Source organism: Aythya ferina, assembly GCF_964211825.1.
Source record: "Aythya ferina genome assembly, contig: HAP1_SCAFFOLD_341, whole genome shotgun sequence".
Lineage (NCBI taxonomy): Eukaryota > Metazoa > Chordata > Aves > Anseriformes > Anatidae > Aythya > Aythya ferina.
The window spans coordinates 32343-57840 of NW_028181222.1; the positions used below are offsets into that span (position 1 = coordinate 32343).

Sequence of the window (25498 nt, forward strand, 5' to 3'; positions counted from 1 at the left end):
AAGGGGCGGGTAGCTCCGGAGGGAGGCCTGGGCGCTGATTGGGCGGCGCTCCCTGTGAGGACACGCCCTCCGCACGCCGGCCCCGCCCCGCGCGCCCGGATGTGAGGGGGGAGAAGGGGGCGGGGCACGGGTGGGAGGCTCCGCCCCCCGTGCGTGCATGCGTAATGAGGGGGGCGGGGCCTCGTGACACAGCACGGCCCGACGGTGGCCGGGAGGGGACACGCGGGGACCGGGGGGGGGCCTATAGGGGCCTGTGGGGGCCTATAGGGGCCTATGGAGGCCTATGGAGCTCTATAGGGGCCCACTGGGGCCTATAGAAGCCTATGAGGGCCTATAGGAGCCTGTGGGGCCCTATAGCGGCCTATGGAGCTCTATAGGGGCCTATGGGGGCCTATAGAGGCCTATAGGGGCCTGTGGGAGGCTATAGGGCCTATGGAGCTCTACAGGGGCCTGTGGGGTCTTATAGGGGCCTATGGGGCCCTATGGAGGCCTATGGAAGCCTATAGGGGCCTGTGAGGCCTATGGAGCTCCATAGGGGCCCATTGGGGCCTATAGGGGCCTGTGGGGGGCTATAGGGGCCTATAGAGGCCTATGGAGCTGTATAGGGGCCTGTGGAGCTCTAAAGGGGTCTGTGGGTGCCTATGGAGCTCTATAGGGGCCCATTGGGGCCTATAGAGGCCCATGGGGGCCTATAGGAGCCTATGGGAGCCTGTCAGGGGCTATAGGGGCCTATAGGGGCCTATGGAGCTGTATAGGGGCTTGTGGGGTCTTATAGGGGCCTATGGAGCTCTATAGGGGTCTGTGGGTGCCTATGGAACTCTATAGGGGCCCATTGGGGCCTATAGAGCTCTATAAGAGCCTGTGGGGTCTTATAGCGGCCTATGGGGCCCTGTGGAGGCCTATAGGAGCCTGTGGGGGCCTATGGAGCTCCATAGGGGCCTGTGGGGGCCTGAGGGGTTTTATAGGGGCCTATGGAGCACTAGAGGGGCCTATGGGGTCCTATATGGGCCTCTGGAGGCCTATGGAGCTCTATAGGGGCCTAGGGGGCCTTATAGGGGCCCATTGTGGCCTGTAGGGGCCTATAGAAGCCTATAGGGGTCTATGGAGCTCTATAGGGACCTATGGGGGCCTGTGGAGCTCTATAGGGGCCTGTGAGAGCCAATGGAGCTCTAGAGGGGCCTGTGGGCTCCTATATGGGGCCTGTGGAGGCCTATAGAGCTCTATAGGGGCTTACGGGGCTCTATGGGGACTATGGGTACCTACAGAACCCTATAGGGGCCCTACAGGGGCTCTCTGAACCCTACATGTGTCCTATAGGGGCCCCACAGGTGCCCTGTGGGGCTCACAAAACCCTATAGGGGCTTACAGGGGCCCCACGGGTGCCCTTTGGTGACCTATAGGGGCTCACAGGACCCTATATGTGCCCCATAGGGGCTTGTAGGGGCCCTATAGATGTCTTATGGTCCCCTATGGAAACTTACCCATTCCAGTATTTATCCTATAGGCAGCCCACGATCCTATATAGGAACCCACAGAACCCTCCAGAAACCCTATAGGGGCTCCAGGAGGGCTGTATGGGGGCTCGGGAATCCCATGGGGGGTCAGAGGAGCTCTATAGGGGACCTCAGGGGGGCTACAAGGGGCTATAGGGGCCCCACAGGGCCCGGGGGGGCAATAGGATGGCGGCAGAGACCCTATAGGGGCTCCTAGAGTGCCACAGGGACCCTATAGCGGGGTTCACAGGGGGTCTGCGGTGCTATAGGGGCCCCTGGAGGGCTGCAGGACCCCTATAGGGGCTCTCGGGGGGGGGGTATGGAGGGGTCTGGGGGTGCTATATGGGCGCAGAGGGGGCTCTATAGGGTCTTTGGGGGCAATGGGATTCCAGGGGGGGCTTGGGGAGCTCTGTAGGGGCTCCTGGGGAGCCTATAGGGGACCCTATAGGGGCACGAGGGGGCTATAGGGGCATGGGGGGGGGCTATAGGGGCAATGGGGGGGGCTTATAGGGGCATGGGGGGGGCTATAGGGGCACGGGGGGGGGGCTATAGGGGCAATGGGGGGGCTATAGGGGCACTGTGGAGACCCCGGCAGGGCTCCCAGACCCTATAGGGACCCTATAGAACCTATAGAATGTCCCCCCCTCCCCCCCAAAAATAAAGGCAGCGCCACAGAGCCCCCAAAATTTATTTGCGTTTGGGGGGGGGGAGAAGGGGAGACCCCGAGAGGGAGCAGGGGGGGCTGGGGGGGGGCTGGGGGTTTGAGGGGGGGTCCTGGGGGTCTGGGGGGGGGTCCTGGGGGTCCAGGGGGGGTCCTGGGGGGAGTTTTTGGGGTCCACGGGGGGGTCCTGGGAATCTGAGGGGGGGTCCTGGGGGTCCAAAGAGTCTGAGGGGGGGTCCTGAAAGTCTGAGGGGGGGGGTCCTGGGGGTCCAAGGGGGGGTCCTGGGGGTGAGGGGGGGTCCTGAAAGTCTGGGGGGGGTCCTAAGAGTCCAAGGGGGGGTGTCGGGGGGGTCTGAGGGGGATTCTGAGAGTCTGGGGGGGTCCTGGGGGTTCATGGGGGGGGTCCTGGGGATCTGAGGGGGGGTCCTGGGGATTCAAGGGGGGGGTCCTGAGAGTCGGGGGGGGTCCTGGAGACCTGAGGGGGGGTCCTGAGAGTCTGGGGGGGGTCCTGAGAAGTCGGGGGGGGGTCCTGGGGGAGTCCTGGGAGGTCGGGGGGGGGGGGTTGAGAGTCTGAGGGGGGGTCCTGAGAGTCTGGGGGGGGGTCCTGGAGGTCTGAGGGGGGGTCCTGAGAAGTCAGGGGGGGTCCTGGGGGTTTGGGGGGGGGGGGGTTGAGATTCTGGGGGGGGGGGGGTCCTGGGGATTTGAGGGGGGGGTCCTGGAGGTCCAAGGGGGGGTCCTGGGGGTTTGGGGGGGGGGGTCCTGGAGGTCCAAGGGGGGGTCCTGGAGATCCGAGGGGGGGTCCTGCAGATCCCTGCTCACTCCTGGTGCTCCGACGGGGCTGGGGGGGTCCCGGGGGGGGGGTTGTCCCGGAGGGGGGGGGGGGTCCCAGCTCACTCGGGGGGGGGCAGCGCGAGCCGGGCGGGGTCGTAATAATTGGAATCGAGCAGGGGCAGCCCCCGACCCTCCCGCTCCCGGATCCGCCGCTCGGCCTCGCGCCGGGCCCACTGCTGCAGCCTGGGGGGGGGAAAAAAAGACAAAAAATTAAATTTAGGGTCTGGGGGAGGGTCCTGAAGCCCCCCCCGCCCCAAAAAATAACATTTTTTTACCCGTAGTCCGGCAGGTAGTGCACGAAGACGGCCCCCAGCACCAGCGCCCCCGAGACCCCCGCCAGGAAGGCGGCGCGCATGTTGGCCACGTCGGCCGCGGGGTCGGCGTAGAAGCCGTGGTAGTCGGGGTTCTGGGGAGAAAAAAGAGAAAAAAGGGAAAAAAAGGGAAAAAAGGGGGTTAAGGGGGGGGAAAGGAGGGGTTGGAGCCCCCCAGGACGCAAATAGAGCCCCAAATCACGCGAAGGGAGCCCCAAAATCCCACACGGATGAGGCCAAATCTCCAAATCCGCCCCCCCCAAATAATCTCAGACACTAAATGCCCCACAAATAACCCCAAATTCGGCCCCAGATAATCCCAAACCTTCAAATTCCTCCCCCCCAGATCCCTTATTTCCACCCAAGTAACCCCAAAAGTCCCGCACGGATAAGCCAAAATCTCCAAATCCCCCCCCAGTAACCCCAGACCCCCCAATTTTACCCCAAATAACCCCAAACTCCCCCCCCCAAAATAATCCCAAACCTTGCAAATCCCCACCCACCAAATAACCCCCAGAGCCCAATTTTCCCCCAAATAACCCCAAAGTTCCCCCTAAATAATCCCAAACCTTCCAAATTCCCCCCCAGATAACCCCAGACTCCCCAGTTTTCCCCCAAATAACCCCAAGTTCCCTCCCAGATAACTCCCAGAGCCCCAATATTCTCCAAATAACCCCAAATTGTCCCCCAAATAATCCCAAATCTCTGAAATCCTCCCCCAGATAACCCCCAGAGCCCAGATTTCACCCCCAAATTACCCCAGACCTCCAAATCCCGCCCCACATAATCCCCAGAGGCCCGATTCCCCTGAAATAACCCCAAATTTTTCCCCAGATGACCCCAGATCCCTTATTTCCCCCAAGTAACCGCAAAAGTCCCACACGGATAACCCCAAACCTTCCAAATTCCCCTCCAGATAACCCCAGACCCCCCAATTTACCCCCAAATAACCCCAAATTCTCTCCCAAATAACCCCAAACCTCCAGAATCCCCTCCCAAATAACCCCAGACACCCAATTTCATCTCAAATAACCCCGAATTCCCTCCCAGATAACCCCAGAGCCCCAATTTTCCCCCAAGTAGCCCCAAATTCCCCCCCAGATAACCCCAGACCTTACAATTTCTCCACAAATAAACCCAAATTCCCTCCCAGATAACCCCAGATCCCCAATTTTCCCACAAATAACCCCCAATTCCCCCCCAGATAACCCCAGACCCCTTATTTCCCCCCAAATAACCCCAAAAGTCCCACACGGATGAGCCAAAATCTCCAAATCCCCCCCCCAGATGACCTCAGACCTCCAATTTACCCCAAATAACTCCAAAGTCCCCCCCAAATAACCCCAGACCCCCCCAATTTACCCCCAAATAACCCCAAATTCTCTCCCAAATAACCCCAAACCTCCAGAATCCCCTCCCAAATAACCCCAGACACCCAATTTCACTATAAATAACCCTAAATTCCCTCCCAGATGACCCCCAGATCCCTTATTTCCCCCCAAATAACCCCAAAGGTCCCACACAGATAAGCCCAAACCTCCAAATTCTCCCCCAATAACCCCAGACTTCCAATTTTACCCCAAATAACCCCAAATTTCCCCTCTAAATAACCCAAACCTTTCAAATCCCAACCAAATAACCCCCAGAGCCCCAATTTCCCCCCAATAGCCCCAAAGTCCCCCCTAAATAATCCCAAACCTTCCAAATTCCCCCCCAGATAACCCCAGACTCCCCAGTTTTCCCCCAAATAACCCCAAGTTCCCTCCCAGATAACTCCCAGAGCCCCAATATTCTCCCAAATAACCCCAAATTGTCCCCCAAATAATCCCAAATCTCTGAAATCCTCCCCCAGATAACCCCCAGAGCCCAGATTTCACCCCCAAATTACCCCAGACCTCCAAATCCCGCCCCACATAATCCCCAGAGGCCCGATTCCCCCGAAATAACCCCAAATTTTTCCCCAGATGACCCCCAGATCCCTTATTTCCCCCCAAGTAACCGCAAAAGTCCCACACGGATAACCCCAAACCTTCCAAATTCCCCTCCAGATAACCCCAGACCCCCCAATTTACCCCCAAATAACCCCAAATTCCCTCCCAAATAACCCCAAACCTCCAGAATCCCCTCCCAAGTAACCCCAGACACCCAATTTCACCTCAAATAACCCCAAATTCCCTCTCAGATAACCCCAGAGCCCCAATATTCTCCCAAATAACCCCAAATCCCCCCCCCAAATAATCCCAAATCTCCGAATTCCTCCCCCAGATAACCACAGACCTCCAATTTTACCCCAAATAACCCCAAATTTCCCCTCTAAATAACCCAAACCTTTCAAATCCCCACCAAATAACCTCCAGAGCCCCAATTTTCCCCCAAATAACCCCAAAGTTCCCCCTAAATAATCCCAAACCTTCCAAATTCCCCCCCAGACAAACCCAGACCCCCCAATTTCCCCTCAAATAACCCCAAATTCCTGCCCAGATCACCCCAAACCTTCCAAATTCCCCCCAGACACCCCCCAGGTCCCCAATTTCCCCAGAAATAACCCCAAATTCCCCCCCAAATAACCCCAAACCTTCCGAATCCCCTCCCAGATAACCCCAAACCCCCAATTTCACCTCAAATAACCCCAAAGTCCCCCCCCAAATAATCCCAAATCTCTGAATTCCTCCCCCAGATAACCCCCAGAGCCCCAATTTCCCCCCAAATAACCCCAAATTCCCCCCAAATAACCCCAAATTCCCCCCAAATAACCCCAAACTCCCCCCAAATAACCCCAAACTCCCCCCAAATAACCCCAAATTCCCCCCAAATTCCCCAATTTCCCCCCCAAACAACCCCAAACTCCCCCCGATTCACCCCAAATTCCCCGACCTGCCCCCAACCCCCCCCAAAATCCCCCAAATCCCCCCCAATTAGCCCCAAATTGCCCCCAAAGGCCCCAAATCAGCCCCAATTCCCCCCCAAATAACCCCAAAAATCTCCCCCTAGGCCCCGCCCCCTCTATAAGCCCCGCCCCTTCGTGTAGGCCCCGCCCCTTCAACCCATCTTCCCCCACTAGGCCCCGCCCCCTCCATCAAGCCCCACCCATCCCTCAGTCCCCAAGCCCCGCCCCTCCATTAGGCCCCGCCCATTGCCCTTGAGGCCAAGCCCCGCCCACCTCCACCAGAGCCTGTCCCTAGAGGCCCCGCCCCCTCCATTAGGCCCCGCCCCTTACCCTTGTGCACGGGCCCCGCCCACCTCCATCAGACCCCGCCCCTCAAGCTCCAACCCCTATCGTAGGCCCCGCCCCCTGCATTAGGCCCCGCCCCTTGTCCCCTGGCCCCGCCCACTCCCTTAGGCCCCGCCCCTTGCCCTTGAGGCCAGGCCCCGCCCACCCCCATCGGACCCCATCCCTCAAGCCCCGCCCCCTCCGTTAGGCCCCGCCCCTTTGCCCTTGCCCCGCCTACCTCCACCAGACCCCGCCCCCAAGGCCCCACCCCCTCCTCGGTACCTGTCTGTGAGGCCCCGCCCCCTCCGTTAGGCCCCGCCCCTTGCCCTTGCCCCGCCCACCTCCACCAGACCCCGCCCCCAAGGCCCCACCCCCTCCTCGGTACCTGTCTGTGAGGCCCCGCCCCCTCCGTTAGGCCCCGCCCCTTGCCCTTGAGCCCAGGCCCCGCCCACCTTGCGCTGCGCCTCCGCCATTGGCTCCTCCTCGTGGGTCTCCGCCCCCAGCGGCAGCGCCACGGCCCCGGGCGGCCCCGCCGAGCGCCCCCGGACTCCGGCCCGCAGCGCCCGCACCGCCCGGCCCAGCGCCGCCATCGCTGCCCCGGAACTGCGGCCCCGCCCCTTCCGCCGCCGGCGCGGCCAATCAGCGCGCTCCGCCTGACCGCCTCGCCCAATCGGAAGCGAGCGCTGACGGTTTGTCCCGCCCCCTCGCGGCTCTTCCCGCCCTCTCGCGGCTCGCCCCGCCTCCGCGCGGCGCTAGCCAATCAGCGCGCGAGCCCGCGGCGCGCTAGCCAATAGCTCCGCGGCCCCGCGTGGGCCCGCCCCCGCTTCCCGCTCCATCCAATAGACGGCGGCGCCGGGCGGACTGGCGGGCGCGGCGGCCAATGGGCTGGCGGAGGGGGCGGGGCGAGGCGCGCGGGGCGGGGCGGGTGCTGCGCGGCGCCGCCATTTTGCGGCTCGGGAGCGGCGGCGGCGGGAGCGGAGCGGGGAGGTGGGAGCGGGGCCGGGGGGCGGGGCCTCACGGGAGGGGCGGGGCTTAACGGGAGGGGCGGGGCCTCACGGGAGGGGCGGGGCTTTAACCGGGAGGGGCGGGGCTCACCGGGAGGCCCCCCGGGCCCGGCGCGGGCGCTGATTGGTGGGGAGGGAGCGAGGGGGTGGGGCTTGGCGCCGGGTGAGGGCTGTGATTGGGTGGTGGGGGGGCGGGGTTTGTATGGTAATGAGGGGGAGGGGCTTGCGGTGGGGGAGGGGCTGGGGAGCCTCAGTGCCTCCCAGTAACTCCCAGTAGCTCCCAGTGCCCTCCCAGTGTCCTCCCAGTTTATCCCAGTTTGTCCCAGTTCCTCCCAGTGCCCTCCCAGTTCCGCCCAGTTCATCCCAGTAACTCCCAGTAACTCCCAGTGCCCTTCCAGTTCATCCCAGTGCCTCCCAGTTTGGCCCAGTTCATTCCGGTGCCCTCCCAGTCATCTCCCAGTGCCCTCCCAGTTCATCCCAGTGCCTCCCAGTTCCGCCCAGTTCATCCCAGTTCCCTCCCAGTCCTCTCCCAGTGACCCCCAGTCCATCCCAGTAACTCCCAGTTCATCCCAGTTCATCCCAGTTCATCCCAGTGCCCTCTGAGGCATCTCCCAGTTTGTCCCAGTAACTCCCAGTCGTCTCCCAGTGCCCTTCCAGTTCCACCCAGTTCATCCCAGTAACTCCCAGTAGCTCCCAGTGCCCCCTCAGTTCATCCCAGTGCCTCCCAGTTCCGCCCAGTTCATCCCAGTTCCCTCCCAGTCCTCTCCCAGTCACCCCCAGTCCATCCCAGTAACTCCCAGTGCCCTCCCAGTCCTGTCCCAGTGCATTCCAATTCACCCCAGTGCCCTCCCAGTAACTCTCCTTGCCCTCCCAGTTCACCCTAGCGCTTCCCAGTGCCTCCCAGTACCCTTCCAGTTCATCCCAGTTCATCCCACTACCTCCCAGTTTCCCCTGGTGCCTTCCCAGTTCTTTCCAGTTCGTTCCATTTCCTCTTGGTCCCCTCCCAGTGCCTCCCAGTGCCCTCCCAGTTCATCCCAGTCCCTCCCTAATCCCCTTCCAGCACCCCATTAGCCACCTTAGAGTGCCCCCAGTATCTCCCAGTTTATCCCAGTCCACCCCAGCACCTCCCAGTGCCCCCCCAGTTCACTCCCCGCACCCCCCAGTTGCCCCCCAGTGCCTCCCAGTGCTCCCCCAGTTCATCCCAGTCACCTCCCAGTCACCTCCCAGTCCTTCCCAGTGCCTCCCAGTTGCCCCAGTCCCTCCCAGTTCACCCAGTTGCGGCGTCCCTTACAGGTGCCAGCAGCGGCCATGGAGTACGAGCGCAGGTAGGAAAAGAGGGGGGGGACCCCAAAAAGGGGAGGGGACCCCAAAAAGGGGGGGAGAGAACCCAAAAAGGGGGAAACGACCCCAAAAAAGGGGATGGGATCCCAAAAAGGGGGGGTGGGACCCCAAAAAGGGGGGGGGACCCCAAAAAGGGGGGGGACCCCAAAAAGAGGGGAGGAGCCCCAAAAAGGGGGAAGGGACCCCAAAAAGGGGGGGGGACCCCAAAAAGGGGGCGGGACCCCAAAAAAGGGGAAAAAGGGGAACAGGACCCCAAAAAGCGGGAAGGGACCCCAAAAAAGGGGGGGAGAGAACCCAAAAAGGGAGCTGGGACCCCAAAAAGGGGGGAGAGACCCCAAAAGGGAAGGAAGGACCCCAAAAAGGGGGGGGTACCCTAAAAGGGGGGGAGGGACCCCAAAAAGGGGGAAAGACCCCAAAAATGGGGGAGGGACCCCAAAAAGGGGGGGGGACCCCAAAAATGGGGGGAGGACCCCAAAAGGGGGGGGGACCCCAAAAGGGGGGTGGAGATCCCAAAAAGGGGGGGGGGACCCCAAAAATGGGGGAAGGGCCCCAAAAAAGGGGGAGGGGACCCCAAAAAGGGGAGAGGGACCCCAAAAAGGGGGAAGGACCCCAAAAAGGGGAGGGGCAAAAGGGGGGAGAGGAGACCCCAAAAAGGGGGGGAGGAGCCCCAAAAATGGGGGAAGGACCCCAAAAAGGGGGGGGGACCCCAAAAAGGGGGATGGGACCCCAAAAATGGGGGTAGGACCCCAAAAAGGGGGGGTGGGACCCCAAAAAGGGGGGAGGGACCCCAAAAAAGGGGAAAGGGACACAAAAGGGGGGGGGAACCCCAAAAAGGGGGGGGACCCCAAAAAGGGAAGAAAGGACCCCAAAAAGGGGGGAGGAGCCCCAAAAATGGGGGAGGGACCCCAAAAAGGGCAGGAAGGACCCCAAAAAGGGGGGGGGGCAAAATGGGGGAGAGGAGACCCTAAAAAGGGGGGGAGGGACCCCAAAAAGGGGGGAGGGACCCCAAAAAGGGGGGGTGGGACCCCAAAAAGGGGGAAGGACCCCAAAAAGGGGGGGTGGGACCCCAAAAAAGGGGATGGGATCCCAAAAAGGGGAGAGGGACCCCAAAAAGGGGGAAGGACCCCAAAAAGGGGGGGGACCCCAAAAAGGGCAGGAAGGACCCCAAAAAGGGGAGGGGGCAAAATGGGGGAGAGGAGACCCTAAAAAGGGGGGGAGGGACCCCAAAAAGGGGGGGAGGAGCCCCAAAAATGGGGAAGGGACCCCAAAAAGGGGGGAGGGACCCCAAAAAAGGGGGGAGGGACCCCAAAAAAGGGGAAAGGGACACAAAAGGGGGGGGGAACCCCAAAAAGGGGGGGGACCCCAAAAAGGGGGGAGGACCTCAAAAAGGGGGGGGACCCCAAAAACGGGAGAGGGACACAAAAGGGGGGGGGGGGGGCCACAAAAAGGGGGATGGGATCCCAAAAAGGGGGGAGGACCCCAAAAAGGGGGAGGAGCCCCAAAAAGGGGGAGAAGGACCCCAAAAAAGGGGGGGGGGACCCCAAAAAAGGGGAGAGGGACACAAAAGGGGGGGGACCCCAAAAAGGGGGATGGGACCCCAAAAAAGGGGGGGGGGGCAAAAGGGGGGAGGAGGGACCCCAAAAAGGGGGGGGACCCCAAAAAGGGGGGGAGGACCCCAAAAATGGGGGGAGGACCCCAAAAGGGGGGGGGGGCTAAAATAGAGGGACATGGGGGGGGACCCCAAAAAGGGGGGACCCCCCCTTTTAACCCCCCCCCCCCCCCAAAATCCCCCAGGGGCGGGCGCGGCGACCGCACGGGGCGTTACGGGGGGGGGGCGCCCCCCTCCGAGGAAACCCCCCCGGGGGGAGGGGGGGGAGGGGGCGGCTCCTCCCGCAGCCAGCGCGACCACGACTATCGCGACATGGACTATCGCGGCTACGGGGGGCCCCCCGACGGCACCCCCAACGCGGGGACCCCCCCCCAGGTGAGAGACCCCCCCCAAATCCCCTCTGACCCCCCCAAATCCCCCCCGACCCCCCCAAATTCCCCCAGACCCCCCCAAATCCCTTTAACCCCCCCAAATTCCCCCTCACCCCCCCCAAATCCCCCCTCACCCCCCCCAAATCCCCCTGACCCCCCCCAAATCCCCCCCAACCCCCCCCAAAATCCCCCTGACCCCCCCAAATCCCCCTGACCCCCCCAAATCCCTTTAACCCCCCCAAATCCCCCCTAACCCCCCCCAAATCCCCCCTGACCCCCCCCAAATCCCCCCTGACCCCCCCCAATTCCCCCTGAACCCCCCCAAATCCCCATGACCCCCCCCCAAATCCCCCTGACCCCCCCCAATTCCCCCTGAACCCCCCCAAATCCCCATGACCCCCCCCCAAATCCCCCCAGACCCCCCCCAAATCCCCCTGAGCCCCCCCAATCCCCCCTAACCCCCCCAAATCCCCCCTGACCCCCCCCAAATCCCTTTAACCCCCCCAAATCCCCCCTAACCCCCCCCAAATCCCCCCTGACCCCCCCCAATTCCCCCTGAACCCCCCCAAATCCCCAGACCCCCCCCAAATCCCCCTGACCCCCCCAAATCCCCCTGAGCTCCCCTCAAATCCCCCCCGACCCCCCCCAAATCCCCCCTGACCCCCCCCAAATCCCTTTAACCCCCCCCAAATCCCTCTGACCCCCCCCCCAAATCCCTCTGACCCCCCCAAATCCCCCCAACCGCCCCCAAATCCCTCTGACCCCCCCAAATCCCCCCTGCCCCCCCCAAATCCCCCCTCACCCCCCCATAAATCCCCCAGACCCCCCCAAATCCCCCCCTGACCCCCCCCAAACCCCCTCCCCCCCCCATTCCCACCCCCCCCACCTCCTCCCACCCCTCCCCCTCCCCCCTTCCCATTTAACCCCTCCCCCTCCCTTCTCTCCCCCCCCACCCCCCACAAATTTCGGGCAGGGGTCCTACGAGGGCTCGGAGCCCCCCCGGAAGCGCGACCCCCCCCCGGCGGCGGCGCTGCCCTTCGGGCCCGACGGCGATTACCGGGACCAGGATTACCGCCCCGAGCCCCCCGAGGACGAGCCGCGCGCCAGCACCATCGTCATGCTGCGCATGCTGCCCCAGGCCGCCACCGAGAACGACGTAAGCCACGCCCCCTTGCTTGGGAGCCACGCCCCCTTGCTTGGGAGCCACGCCCACTTTTTTGGGACCACCCCGCCCCCTTTGGGGCGACCCCACCCCGTTATTTTGGGGGCAACTCCCTCGTTTGAGCACCTTTTTGTTAAGGGAGCGCTGGCCCTTTAAATTTTCGGAGGTCAGGAGGCGTGGCCACGCCCCCTCGGATAGGCCACGCCCCCCTGGTGGAGCCACGCCCATTTATTTTGGGCTCAACTCCCTCGGTTTGGCAGTTTTTTGTTAAAGGAGCGCTGGCCCTTTAAATTTTTGGAGGTTAGGGGGCGTGGCCACGCCCCTTCGGATCGGCCACACCCCCTGGTGGAGCCACGCCCATTTATTTTGGCCACGCCCCCACGGTTTAGCACCTTTTTGTTAAAGGAGCGCTGGCCCTTTAAATTTTCTGAGCTCAGGAGGCGTGGCCACGCCCCCTTGGATCGGCCACGCCCCCTTGGTGTAGCCACGCCCATTTATCTTGGTCACGCCCCCACGGTTTAGCACCTTTTTGTTAAAGGAGCGCTGGCCCTTTAAATTTTCGGAGGTCAGGGGGTGTGGCCACGCCCCTTCTGATTAGCCACGCCCCCCTGGTGGAGCCACGCCCATTTATTTTGGGGTCAACTCCTTCGTTTTACCCCCTTTTTGTTAAAGGAGCGCTGGCCCTTTAAATTTTCGGCGCTCAGGAGGCGTGGCCACGCCCCCTCGGATAGGCCATGCCCCCTTGGTGTAGCCACGCCCATTTGTTTTGGCCACGCCCCCACGGTTTAGCACCTTTTTGTTAAAGGAGCGCTGGCCCTTTAAATTTTCACAGGTCAGGAGGCGTGGCCACGCCCCCTCGGATTAGCCACACCCCCTGGTGGAGCCACGCCCATTTGTTTTGGCCACACCCACATGGTTTAGCACCGCCCATTTCAGGGGGTGATGGCCCTTTAAGGCTGCCAGGGAGGGTGTGGCCACGCCCCATCTGGTAGCCACGCCCCCTTGGTGTAGCCACGCCCCCCCGATGGAGCCACGCCCATTTGTTTTGGCCACACCCACATGGTTTAGCACCGCCTCCTTTCAGGGAGCGCTGGCCCTTTAAGGCCGTCAGTGACCATGTGGCCACGCCCCCTGGTGTAGCCACACCCACTGGATGTAGCCCCGCCCACTTTGTGTGGCCCCACCCACTTCAGGGCTGCTGGCCCTTTAAATCATTACTACGCCCCCAGGCAGGGTGTGGCCACGCCCACTGGGCATAGCCCCGCCCCCGCCTCGGCCACGCCCCTCTTATTGACCACACCCCCTTCTTGTTGGCCACACCCCCTTGGGCCTCCCCACCCAATCCCAGGGGGCGCTGGCTCTTTAAATCCCCCCCGTGGCATTAGCATCATTTGCATGACCACACCCACTCGCGTTGGCCACGCCCAGTCGTGTCGGCCACGCCCCTTTGCGCTTAGCCACGCCCATTCCTGCCTCGAGCCTATCAGGCCCTGCCATTCCTCGGACAAGCACCGCCCCTTTAAATGCCTCATGTGGGCGTTGCCCTGAAGATGCTTGGCCACGCCCCTTCTGCCTCAAGCCACACCCCTTTTGGCCACGCCCCCCTTAGGCCACACCCCTCGGGTACCCATCCACGCAGCTGCCCGGGGTCACCCCTGCTGCACCGCGCCCCCTGGGGGCCGCCTCCCTGTGCCCCGTGGGCGCCCCCAAAATCTGGGGTTTTTCACCCAAATTCGGGTCCCCCCCCAAAATTTGGGGCCCCCCCCAAAATTTGGGGCCCCCCCTGACCCCGTTGTCCCCCCCGCCAGATCCGGGCGCAGCTGCAGGCGCAGGGGGTGCAGCCCCGGGAGGTGCGGCTGATGCGCAACAAGTCCTCAGGTGAGCCCGGCCGGGGGGGACCCCAGGGTGGGGGGCACCCAAGGGACACCCGGGTCCCCTCTGGGGGGGGGTGGGGGACACCCTCGTAGCTCGGGGACCCAGCCCTGGGGTCCCAGGGGTGCTGGGGGGGGGCCCTGCCACACTGGGGGCACCCAGGGGTGCTTGGCCGGCACTGAGGGGGCACCCAGGGGTGCTGGTTCAACACTCAGGGGCACCCAGGGGTGCTGCGCTGGACTTGGGGGGCACCCAGGGGTGCTTGGCCGGCACTGAGGGGGCACCCAGGGGTGCTGCTTCAACACTCAGGGGCACCCAGGGGTGCTGCGCTGGACTTGGGGGGCACCCAGGGGTGCTGAGCCTGTCTTTGGGGAGCGCCCAGGGGTGCTGTGGCATAGAAAGGGAGCACCCAGGGGTGCCCATCCCATACCCAGGAGCACCCAGGGGTGCTGTGTCGTAGAAAGGGGGCACCCAGGGGTGCCGGTCCCATCTCTAGGAGCACCCAGGGGTGCTATGCCATAGAAAAGGGGCACCCAGGGGTGCTAGTGCTATCTCAGGGGGCACCCAGGGGTGCCCATCCCATACCCAGGAGCACCCAGGGGTGCTGTGACATAGAAAGGGGGCACTCAGGGGTGCCCATTCCATACCCAAGAGCACCCAGGGGTGCCAGTCCTGCCTCAGGGAGCACCCAGGGGTGCTCATCCCACTTCCAGGAGCACCCAGGGGTGCTGTGCCATAGAAAGGGGGCACCCAGGGGTGCCGGTCCCATCCACAGGGGCACCCAGCGGTGCCACTCCCATCTCCAGGAGCACCCAGGGGTGCTGAGCCATAGAAAGGGGGCACCCAGGGGTGCTCATTCCTTCTACAGGAGCACCCAGGGGTGCCAGTCTTGTCCTCAGGGGGCACCCAGGGGTGCCCATCCCATCTTTAGGAGCACCCAGGGGTGCTCAGTCCATCTCCGGGAGCACCCAGGGGTGCTATGCCATAGAAAGGGGGCACCCAGGGGTGCCAATCCCATTCCCAGGGGCACCCAGGGGTGCCAGTCCCATTCCCAGGGGGCACCCAGGGGTGCCCATCCCATCCCAAGGGGCACCCAGGGGTGCCGGTCCTGTTCTCAGGGGGCACCCAGTGGTGTCCATCCCGTCTCCAGGAGCACCCAGGGGTGCTGTGCCATAGAAAGGGGGCACCCAGGGGTGCCAGTCCCATCCGCAGGGGCACCCAGGGGTGCCAAGCCCATCCCCAGGGGCACCCAGGGGTGCCGGTCCCATCTCTAGGAGCACCCAGGGGTGCTGTGCCATAGAAAGGGGGCACCCAGGGGTGCCAGTCCCATCCACAGGGGCACCCAGGGGTGCCAAGCCCATCCCCAGGGGCACCCAGGGGTGCCGGTCCCATCTCTAGGAGCACCCAGGGGTGCTGTGCCATAGAAAGGGGGCACCCAGGGGTGCCCATCCCATCTCTAGGAGCACCCAGGGGTGCTGGTCATCTTTCTCGGGGGCACCCAGGGGTGCCTATCCCATCCCCAGGGGCACCCAGGGGTGCTGGACCTGCAGTAGGGGGGCACCCAGGGGTGCCCAAAGATACCCAGGAAGCACCCAGGGGTGCCAGAGCCTTTCTCAGGAGCACCCAGGGGTGCTATACCATGCCGAGGGAGCACCCAGGGGTGCCAGAGCCATACTTGGAGGCACCCAGGGGTGCCCATCCCCTTCCCAGGAGCACCCAGGGGTGCTGATCCGTAGCCAAGGGGCACCCAGGGGTGCCAGTCCTATTCCCTGGGGCACCCATGGGTGCTCCATTGTGCTTTGGGGCACCCAGAGGTGCCCAACTCCTGCCCAAGGGACACCCAGGGGTGCCGGTCCTGTGCCTAGAGGCACCCATGGGTGCCCAGGGGGTGCCCAGTCTTGCTCATCCTATCCCCAGGAGCACCCAGGGGTGCTGTGCCAGACCCAGGGGGCACCCAGGGGTGCCAACCCTGCCCCCCAAACCAACTGTAGGTGCCCACATACACCCCAAGAGACCTCAGGAGCACCCATGGGTGCCTGATCCTGACCCTAAGGATCCCTCAGGGGTCCCAGGGAGGTCCCATGGGTGCCCGTTCTCAACCCAAGGGGTCCTGGGAGGTCCTGGGAGCACCCATGGGTGCCCCTGCTTAATACAAAGAGCTGCAGGTAGGTGCCATTGCTGGGCATCTGCAACCAATGGGGTACTAAGGGGTCCCTGGAGCACCCATGGGTGCCCATACCCGACCCAAGGGTGCCCATACCCAAGTGGAGAAGTCTTGGAGGATCCCAGAAGCACCCATGGGTGCCCATACCCAACCCAATGAGTCTTGAAGGACCCCAGGAGCACCCATGGGTGCCTGTACCCAACCCCACAAGTCTTGGAAGACCCCAGGAGCACCCATGGGTGCCCATACCCAACCCCACAAGTCTTGAAGGACTCCTGGAGCACCCATGGGTGCCTGTACCCAACCCCACAAGTCTCGGAGGGTCCCGAGAGCACCCATGGGTGCTGCTATCCAACCCAAGAGTGCCTGTACCCAACCCAATGAGTCTTGAAGGACCCCAGGAGCACCCATGGGTGCCTGTACCCAACCCCACAAGTCTTGGAAGACCCCAGGAGCACCCATGGGTGCCCATACCCAACCCAATGAGTCTTGAAGGACCCCAGGAGCACCCATGGGTGCCCATACCCAACCCCACGAATCTTGGAGCACCCATGGGTGCCCCTCCCCACCCCAACCCCCCCCCCCAAGAATCCTCGAAGGACACCGGGAGCACCCACGGGTGCCCGTCCCCACCCCAACCGATTCCCATACCCAACCCAGGGGTGCATGGCGGGGTGGGGGTGGGGTGACGGGGGTGGGAGCGAGCACCCATGGGTGCTCCCCCCCCCCCCTCCTGAGCGCCGGCTCCTTCCAGGTCAGAGCCGCGGCTTCGCCTTCGTGGAGTTCCACCACGTCCAGGACGCGGCGCGCTGGATGGACGCCAACCAGGTGGCTGCCCCGGGGGGCACCCAAGGGTGGGGGGCACCCAAAGGACCGGGACCCCCCCCCCCACACCCCTCCCTGCCCCCCCCCCCCCCCGCAGGGTCCCCTCGGGGCGGGGGCGGGGCAGAGGGCGCTTACTGGTTTGTGCTGGTCGCTGCTGGGGGGCTTCTGGGGGGGCTGGGGAGGGGTTGGGGGGGGTGGTTACTGGTTTGTACTGGTTTGTACTGGTTTGTAGTGGTCTGTACTGGTTTGTACTGGTTTGTACTGGTGGCTGCTGGTGGCTGCTGGGCTGTACTGGTAGCTACCAGTCTGTACTGGTGGCGTCCTCTCTGTACTGGTGGCTGCTGGTTTGTACTGGTGGCTACTGGTTTATACTGGTGGTTACTGGGCTGTACTGGTGGCTATCTCTCTGTACTGGTGGCTGCTGGTTTGTACTGGTGGCTGCTGGTTTATACTGGTGGCTACTGGGCTGTACTGGTGGCTACTGGTTTTTACTGGTGGTTACTGGGCTGTACTGGTGGCTATCTCTCTGTACTGGTGGCTGCTGGTTTGTACTGGTGGCTGCTGGTTTATACTGGTGGCTACTGGGCTGTACTGGTGGCTACTGGTTTTTACTGGTGGCTACCGAGCTGTACTGGTGGCTACTGGGCTGTACTGGTGGCTACTGGTTTGTACTGATGGCTACCAGTCTGTACTGGTGGCTACTGGTCTTTGTTGGTGGTTACCGGTCCGTACTGGTGACTACTGGTCTATACTGGTGACTATCAGTTGGTACTGGTGGCTACTGGGCTGTACTGGTGACTACTGGTTTGTACTGGTGGGTACTGGTCTGTACTGGTGCTTAGTGGGCTGTGCTCGTAGTTACTGGTTTGTACTGGTGGCTATCAGTCTATACTGGTGGTTGCTGCTCTGGACTGGTAGCTACTGGTCTGTACTGGTGACTACTGGTTTGTACTGGTGGCTGTTAGTCTGTACTGATAGCTACGGGTCTGTACTGGGGGTTACTGGTCTGTACTGGTAGTTACTGGTCCTTACTGGGGGTTATTGGATTGTAGCGGTGGCTACGAGCCTGTACTGGTGGCTACTGGTCTGTACTGGTGGCTGCTGGTCTGTGCTGGTGGCCCTGATTCCAGCATCTTCTTTGTCCTGGGGGGGGTTACTGGTGTGCACTGGTGGTTACTGGTTTGTACTGGTGGTCCAGAGGCTTATTTATTTTGTGTGTTGACATTTGGAGAAGGTTACTGGTTTATACTGGTGGTTACCGGTTTATACTGGTGGTTACTGGTTTATAGTGGTTGTCCTGGCAGCTGAGTCCCAACCGTGGTGTTTTGGGGGGATGGGTTACTGGTTTAAACTGGTGGCCACTGGTTTATACTGGTGGGGCAGTCAGCTGGGTCCCTCATGCTGTGTCCTTTGGGACTGGTTTATACTGGTGGTTACTGGTTTATACTGGTGGGTCACGGAGCTGAGTCCCTGCTGGGGCGTTTGTTGGGTGCTTACTGGTTTATATTGGTGGCTACTGGTTTATACTGGTGTTTATTGGGGTTCATTGGGAGTTACTGGTTTATATGAGGGGCTACTGGTTTATACTGGGAGCTACTGGTTTTTACTGGTGGTTATTGGTGCACACGCTAAATGATCTATGGTAACAGTTACTGGTTTGCCTTAGTGGTTACTGGTTTGTACTGGTTCAGACTGGTTTATGGTGGTGGCTACTGGTGTATACTGGTGGTTACTGGTCTGTACTGGTAGTTAGTGCTGTGTACTGGTGGTTACTGGTTTATAATGGCGCTTACTGGTCTGTACTGGTACAGACTGGTTCATAGTGGTGGTTACTGGTGTATGCTGGTGGTAACTGGTGTACATTGGTGCTTGCTGGTCTGTACTGGTGGCTACTGGTCTGTATTGATGACTACTGGATTATGCTGGTGGTTAGTGGTCTGTACTGGTGCTTACTGGTCTATACCGGTGCTTACTGGTCTATACTGGTAGTTACTGGTCTAGAATGGTGGTTACTCGTTTGTATGGGTGGTTACTGGTCTATGCTGGTGGTTACTGGTCTCTACTGGTGCTTACTAGTCCATACTGGTTGTTACTGGTCTATACTGCTGTTTACTGGTGTGTACTGGTGGTTACTGGTCTAGAATGGCAGTTACTGGTGTGTACCAGTGGCTGCTGGTCTATACTGGTGCTTACTGGTCTGTACAGGTGTTTATTGGTCTGTACTGGTGGCTACTGGCTTATACTGGTGCTTACTGGTCTATACTGGTGCTTACTGGTCCGTAGCACCCCCCCAAGCACCACGCCCCCCTTGTGGTGCCCCCCGTGCTGGCCTTACTGGTCCATACTGGTGCCTCCCACCCCGTTCCCATCCCCCCCATCCCCCCGGGCGGGCTCCTACTGGTCGCTACCGGGCTGTTACTGGTTGGTACTGGTGGTTACTGGTGTGTACTGGTGGTTACTGGTCTCTACTAGTCCATACTGGTTGTTACTGGTTTCTAGTGCTGCTTACTGGTGTGTACTGGTGGTTACTGGTCTAGAATGGCAGTTACTGGTGTGTACCAGTGGCTGCTGGTCTATACTGGTGCTTACTGGTCTATACTGGTGCTTTCTGGTCTGTACTGGTGGTTACTAGTCTAGAAAGGTTACGGGTCTGTACAGGTGATAACTGGTCTGTACTGGTGCTTACTGGTCTGTACTAGAGATAACTGGTCTGTACTGGTGCTTACTGGTCTATACTGGTGCTTACTGGTCTGTACTGGTGGTTACTGGTCTGTACTGGTGGTTACTGGTCTATACTGGTGCTTACTGGTCTGTACAGGCGCTTATTGCTGTGTACTGGTGGCTACTGGCTTATACTGGTGCTTATTGCTCTATACTGGTGCTTACTGGTCTATGCTGGTGCTTACTGGTCCGTAGCACCCCCCCTTGTGGTGCCCCCCGTGCTGGCCTTACTGGTCCATACTGGTGCCTCCCACCCCCCTCCCATCCCCCCCATCCCCCCGGGTGGGCTCCTACTGGTCGCTCCCGGGCTGTTACTGGTTGGTACTGGGCTGTTACTGGTGTGTACTGGTGGTTACTGGTCTCTACTGGTGTTTGCTAGTCCATACTGGTTATTACTGGTTTATACTGCTGGTTACTGGTGTGTACTGGTGGTTACTGGTCTAGAATGGCAGTTACTGGTGTGTACCAGTGGCTGCTGGTCTATACTGGTGCTTACTGGTCTATACTGGTGGTTACTGGTCTAGAAAGTTTACGGGTCTGTACAGGTGGTAACTGGTCTGTACAGGTGCTTACTGGTCTGTACTGGTGGTTACTGGTCTAGAAAGGTTACGGGTCTGTACAGGTGATAACTGGTCTGTACTGGTGCTTAGTGGTCTATATTGGTGCTTACTGGTCTATACTGGTAGTTACTGGTCTAGAATGGTGCTTACTGGTCTGTACCAGTGGTTACTGGTCTGTACTGGTGCTTACTGGTCTATACTAGTGCTTACTGGTCTGTACAGGTGGTTATTGCTCTGTACTGGTGGCTACTGGTTTATACTGGTGCTTACTGGTCTATACTGGTGCTTACTGGTCTAGAATGGTGCTTACTGGTCCGTAGCACCCCCCCTTGTGGTGCCCCCCGTGCTGGCCTTACTGGTCCATACTGGTGCCTCCCACCCCGTTCCCATCCCCCCCATCCCCTGGGCGGGCTCCTACTGGTCGCTACCGGGCTGTTACTGGTTGGTACTGGGCTGTTACTGGTGGGTACTGGTGGTTACTGGTCTCTACTGGTGTTTGCTAGTCCATACTGGTTATTACTGGTTTATACTGCTGGTTACTGGTGTGTACTGGTGGTTACTGGTCTAGAATGGCAGTTACTGGTGTGTACCAGTGGCTGCTGGTCTATACTGGTGATAACTGGTCTATACTGGTGTTTACTGGTCTGTACTGGTGGTTACTGGTCTAGAAAGTTTACGGGTCTGTACTGGTGCTTACTGGTCTGTACTGGTGCTTACTGGTCTGTACTGGTGGTTACTGGTCTAGAAAGTTTACGGGTCTGTTCTGGTGCTTACTGGTCTGTACTGGTGCTTACTGGTCTATACTGGTGCTTACTGGTCTGTACTGGTGGTTACTGGTCTAGAAAGGTTACGGGACTGTACAGGTGATAACTGGTCTGTACTGGTACTTACTGGTCTATATTGGTGCTTACTGGTCTATACTGGTAGTTACTGGTCTAGAATGGTGCTTACTGGTCTATACTGGCAGTTACTCATCTATACTGGTGCTTAGTGGTGTGTACATGTGCTTATTGATCTGTACTGGTGGCTACTGGTTTATACTGGTGCTTACTGGTCTATACTGGTCCTTACTGGTCCGTAGCACCCCCCCTTGTGGTGCCCCCCGTGCTGGCCTTACTGGTCCATACTGGTGCCTCCCACCCCCCTCCCATCCCCCCCATCCCCCCGGGTGGGCTCCTACTGGTCGCTCCCGGGCTGTTACTGGTTGGTACTGGGCTGTTACTGGTGTGTACTGGTGGTTACTGGTCTCTACTGGTGTTTGCTAGTCCATACTGGTTATTACTGGTTTATACTGCTGGTTACTGGTGTGTACTGGTGGTTACTGGTCTAGAATGGCAGTTACTGGTGTGTACCAGTGGCTGCTGGTCTATACTGGTGCTTACTGGTCTATACTGGTGGTTACTGGTCTAGAAAGTTTACGGGTCTGTACAGGTGGTAACTGGTCTGTACAGGTGCTTACTGGTCTGTACTGGTGGTTACTGGTCTAGAAAGGTTACGGGTCTGTACAGGTGATAACTGGTCTGTACTGGTGCTTAGTGGTCTATATTGGTGCTTACTGGTCTATACTGGTAGTTACTGGTCTAGAATGGTGCTTACTGGTCTGTACCAGTGGTTACTGGTCTGTACTGGTGCTTACTGGTCTATACTAGTGCTTACTGGTCTGTACAGGTGGTTATTGCTCTGTACTGGTGGCTACTGGTTTATACTGGTGCTTACTGGTCTATACTGGTGCTTACTGGTCTAGAATGGTGCTTACTGGTCCGTAGCACCCCCCCTTGTGGTGCCCCCCGTGCTGGCCTTACTGGTCCATACTGGTGCCTCCCACCCCGTTCCCATCCCCCCCATCCCCTGGGCGGGCTCCTACTGGTCGCTACCGGGCTGTTACTGGTTGGTACTGGGCTGTTACTGGTGGGTACTGGTGGTTACTGGTCTCTACTGGTGTTTGCTAGTCCATACTGGTTATTACTGGTTTATACTGCTGGTTACTGGTGTGTACTGGTGGTTACTGGTCTAGAATGGCAGTTACTGGTGTGTACCAGTGGCTGCTGGTCTATACTGGTGATAACTGGTCTATACTGGTGTTTACTGGTCTGTACTGGTGGTTACTGGTCTAGAAAGTTTACGGGTCTGTACTGGTGCTTACTGGTCTGTACTGGTGCTTACTGGTCTGTACTGGTGGTTACTGGTCTAGAAAGTTTACGGGTCTGTTCTGGTGCTTACTGGTCTGTACTGGTGCTTACTGGTCTATACTGGTGCTTACTGGTCTGTACTGGTGGTTACTGGTCTAGAAAGGTTACGGGACTGTACAGGTGATAACTGGTCTGTACTGGTACTTACTGGTCTATATTGGTGCTTACTGGTCTATACTGGTAGTTACTGGTCTAGAATGGTGCTTACTGGTCTATACTGGCAGTTACTCATCTATACTGGTGCTTAGTGGTGTGTACATGTGCTTATTGATCTGTACTGGTGGCTACTGGTTTATACTGGTGCTTACTGGTCTATACTGGTCCTTACTGGTCCGTAGCACCCCCCCTTGTGGTGCCCCCCGTGCTGGCCTTACTGGTCCATACTGGTGCCTCCCACCCCGTTCCCATCCCCCCCATCCCCCTGGGCGGGCTCCTACTGGTCGCTCCCGGGCTGTTACTGGTTTGTACTGGGCTGTTACTGGTCCGTACTGGTGCGACCCCCCCGTGCCCCCCCCGCAGCAGGGGCTGAGCCTGCTGGGGCAGCGAGTGTCCCTGCACTACAGCGACCCCAAGCCCAAGGTCAACGAGGACTGGCTCTGCGCCAAGGTGGGGGGGGGGTCCGGGGGGGGGTCCTGGGGGGGGGTGGGGGGGTGTGGGGGGGGTGGGGGGGGGTCGTGGGGGGGGGATGGGGGGGTTAAGGGGGGGGATGGGGGGTTAAAGGGGGGGATGGGGGGGTTAAAGGGGGGTTAAAGGGGGGGTGGGGGGGGTTGGGGGGGGTTGGAGGGAGTTAAGGGGGGGGTGGGGGGGGCGTGGGGGGGTTTGGGGGGGGTCCTGGGGGGGTTTGGGGGGGGTGGGGGGGGTAAAGGGGGGATGGGGGGGTTAAGGGGGGAGCTGGGGAGGGTCGGGGGGGGAGATTGGGGGATTGTGGGGGTTAAAGGGGGAGTTGGGGGGGGTTAAGGGGGGGATTAAGGGGGGGCTGGGGGGGGTCTGGGGGGGTTAAGGGGGGGCTGGGGGGTTTGGGGGGGGTCCTGGGGGTGGTTGGGGGGGCTAAGGGGGGGTGTGGGGGGGGTTAAAGGGGGGTTGGGGGGGGGGCCTGGGGGGTTTGGGGGGAGTCCTGGGGGGGGCTGGGGGGGTCCTGGGGGAGTTAAGGGGGGGCTGGGGGGGAGTTGGGGGGGGGCCTGGGGGGTTTGGGGGGGTCCTGGGGGGGGGCTTGGGGGGGTTAAGGGGGGATGGGGGGGCGTGGGGGGGTCTTGGGGGGTGTCTGGGGGGGGGTTAAAGGGGGGATGGGGGGGCTTGGGGTATCTGGGGGGGGGCTTTGGGGGGTCCTGGGGGGGTCCTGGGGGGTTTTTGGGGGGCCCCGGGGGGGTTTGAGGGGCCCCGGGGGGGGGCTTGGGGGGGGTTTGGGGGTCCCTGGGGGGCGTCGGTAAAAATTTGGGGGGGTTTCAGGGGATTTTGGGGTGCGGGGAGGTTTGGGGGGGGGCTGTTGGAAGCCTGGGGGCTTTCGGGGGGGGATTTTGGGGCAAATTGGGGAGATTTTGGGGCAGGGGGGAGAGCTGGGGGCTCCGGGAAGATTTGGGGCAAAACCGGGGGGTTTTGGGGTCTCCGGCAGTGCGGGGTGCAGAACTTCAAGCGCCGGGAGAAATGCTTCAAATGCGGCGTCCCTAAAGCCGGTGAGTGGCCCCAAAACCGCCCGTTTTCACCCCAAAACCCTCGGTGCCCTTTAGAACCCCAAAACCACACCAAATTTCCTCCGATTGGCCCCAAAATTGCCGGGTTTCACCCCAAAACGGGAAGACTTTAGGGATCCTCAGACAAATGGGGGGGGGGGAGGAATTTTGGGGGGCTGGGGACTGAATTTTGGGGTAAAAATCCTAAATTTGGGGGGTTCTGTCAGAGTTTCGGGCTCCACTCCCACGTTTTGGTGTGAAAACCCCAAATTTTGGGTTTTCTCACCAAATTTGGGGTAGTTTGGAGCCACGCTACAAAATGTCGGGGTTTGACCCCAAAATTGGGAGGTTTAGGCACCAAATTTTGGGGTTCAATCCCCACATTTTGGGGTCTGACCACCAAATTTTGGGGTTCGGCCACCAAATTTTGGGGTGAAACCACAAATTTTTGGGTTCTGCCACCCAGATTTGGGGTAAAACCATCCGATTTTGGGTTTCAGGCACCGAATTTGGGTTTAAAGCATGAGATTTTGGGATCATTCCAGAAAACTTGGGGTTCCAACCCCCCAATTTGGGGTTCAATCATCAGATTTTGAGGTTCAGACCCCAAATTTGGGGATAATTGCACAAATTTTTGTATTTTCACTCCCCCGGTTTGGGTTACAACCCTCAAATTTTGGGGTTCACCCCCCAATTTGGGGATTATTTCACCAATTTTTGGGTTCAGCCACCCAATTTGGGGATAATTTCCCCAATTTTGGGGTCCCACCCCCCCAATTTGGTGTTGAACCATCAAATTTTGGGGTTCACCCCCCAATTTGGGGATTATTTCCCCAATTTTGGGGTCCCACCCCCCCAATTTGGTGTTGAACCATCAAATTTTGGGGTTCACCCCCCAATTTGGGGATTATTTCCCCAGTTTTGGGGTCCCACCCCCCCAATTTTGGGGTTATTTCCCCAATTTTGGGGTTCCGACCCCAATTTTGGGATTTTTTCCCCAATTTTGGGGTCACACCCCCCCAATTTTGGGATTATTTCCCCAATTTTGGGGTTCCAACCCCAATTTTGGGATTATTTCCCCAATTTTGGGGTCCCAACCCCCCCAATTTGGGGGTTCACCCCTTAATTTTGGGATTATTTCCCCAATTTTGGGGTTCCGACCCCAATTTTGGGGATTTTTTCCCCAATTTTGGGGTCCCATGGGGTTTTTTTTTGGGGTGCAGAAGCGGAACAACGGGGCCCGGGGGGGCCGCGGCCGGAGCTGGTGCCCGGGGGGGGGGGGCTGCTGCCCCTCCCCCAACCCTACACCCCCACTTTGGGGGGGACCCCGGGGGGGTCCTCGGGGGGGGACGGAGCCGGGAGCCGACAACGCCAACGACAGTGAGCGGGGGGGGGGGAATTTGGGGGGGATTTGGGGTCTGGGGGGGGGTTATGGGGTCTTTGGGGGAGGGCTAGAGGGGTCTGGGGGGGTCCTGGGGAATTTGGGGGGGATTTGGGGGGGTTACG

At 60.4% G+C, this 25498-nt stretch overlaps 2 protein-coding genes and 1 long non-coding RNA gene across 3 annotated transcripts in view; 2 read left to right on the forward strand and 1 right to left on the reverse strand.

Annotated features, from left to right (window-relative positions):
* Positions 1-2717: 2717 nt before the first annotated feature.
* On the forward strand, positions 2718-3106 carry LOC311429115. Its single transcript, XR_014688105.1, has 3 exons — positions 2718-2805; positions 2876-2896; positions 2962-3106. It is a non-coding gene; the product is annotated as an uncharacterized lncRNA (long non-coding RNA).
* On the reverse strand, positions 2918-7119 carry NDUFB11 (NADH:ubiquinone oxidoreductase subunit B11). The gene is made up of 3 exons (XM_084540245.1): positions 6960-7119; positions 3261-3391; positions 2918-3168 (listed from the first exon to the last, which is right to left on the reverse strand). The coding sequence occupies exons 1-3, from the start codon at positions 7095-7097 to the stop codon at positions 3045-3047; spliced, it is 393 nt and encodes a 130-aa protein (XP_084396371.1). The 5' UTR covers positions 7098-7119; the 3' UTR covers positions 2918-3044.
* A 359-nt stretch (positions 7120-7478) lies between these two features.
* LOC311429113 (RNA-binding protein 10-like) overlaps positions 7479-25498 on the forward strand; it is a 37988-nt gene continuing 19968 nt past the window's right edge. The window contains exons 1-9 of the mRNA XM_084540244.1: positions 7479-7494; positions 8805-8836; positions 10647-10836; positions 11806-11988; positions 13803-13872; positions 16785-16858; positions 22845-22931; positions 23935-23995; positions 25216-25372. Of these exons, the coding sequence (XP_084396370.1) occupies positions 8820-8836; positions 10647-10836; positions 11806-11988; positions 13803-13872; positions 16785-16858; positions 22845-22931; positions 23935-23995; positions 25216-25372 (839 nt within the window). The 5' untranslated portion in view covers positions 7479-7494; positions 8805-8819. The remainder of the gene's footprint in view (positions 7495-8804; positions 8837-10646; positions 10837-11805; positions 11989-13802; positions 13873-16784; positions 16859-22844; positions 22932-23934; positions 23996-25215; positions 25373-25498) is intronic.

Bases quoted from the DNA above. Each gene is read 5' to 3' on its own strand.
- NDUFB11 (XM_084540245.1), bottom strand. From the start codon at position 7,097: ATGGCGGCGCTGGGCCGGGCGGTGCGGGCGCTGCGGGCCGGAGTCCGG. The intron at 3,392-6,959 runs GTGGGCGGGGCC...TTTTCTCCCCAG, and splicing joins TGGCGGAGGCGCAGCGCAAG to AACCCCGACTACCACGGCTT. The intron at 3,169-3,260 runs GTAAAAAAATGT...TCCCCCCCCCAG, and splicing joins CACTACCTGCCGGACTACGG to GCTGCAGCAGTGGGCCCGGC.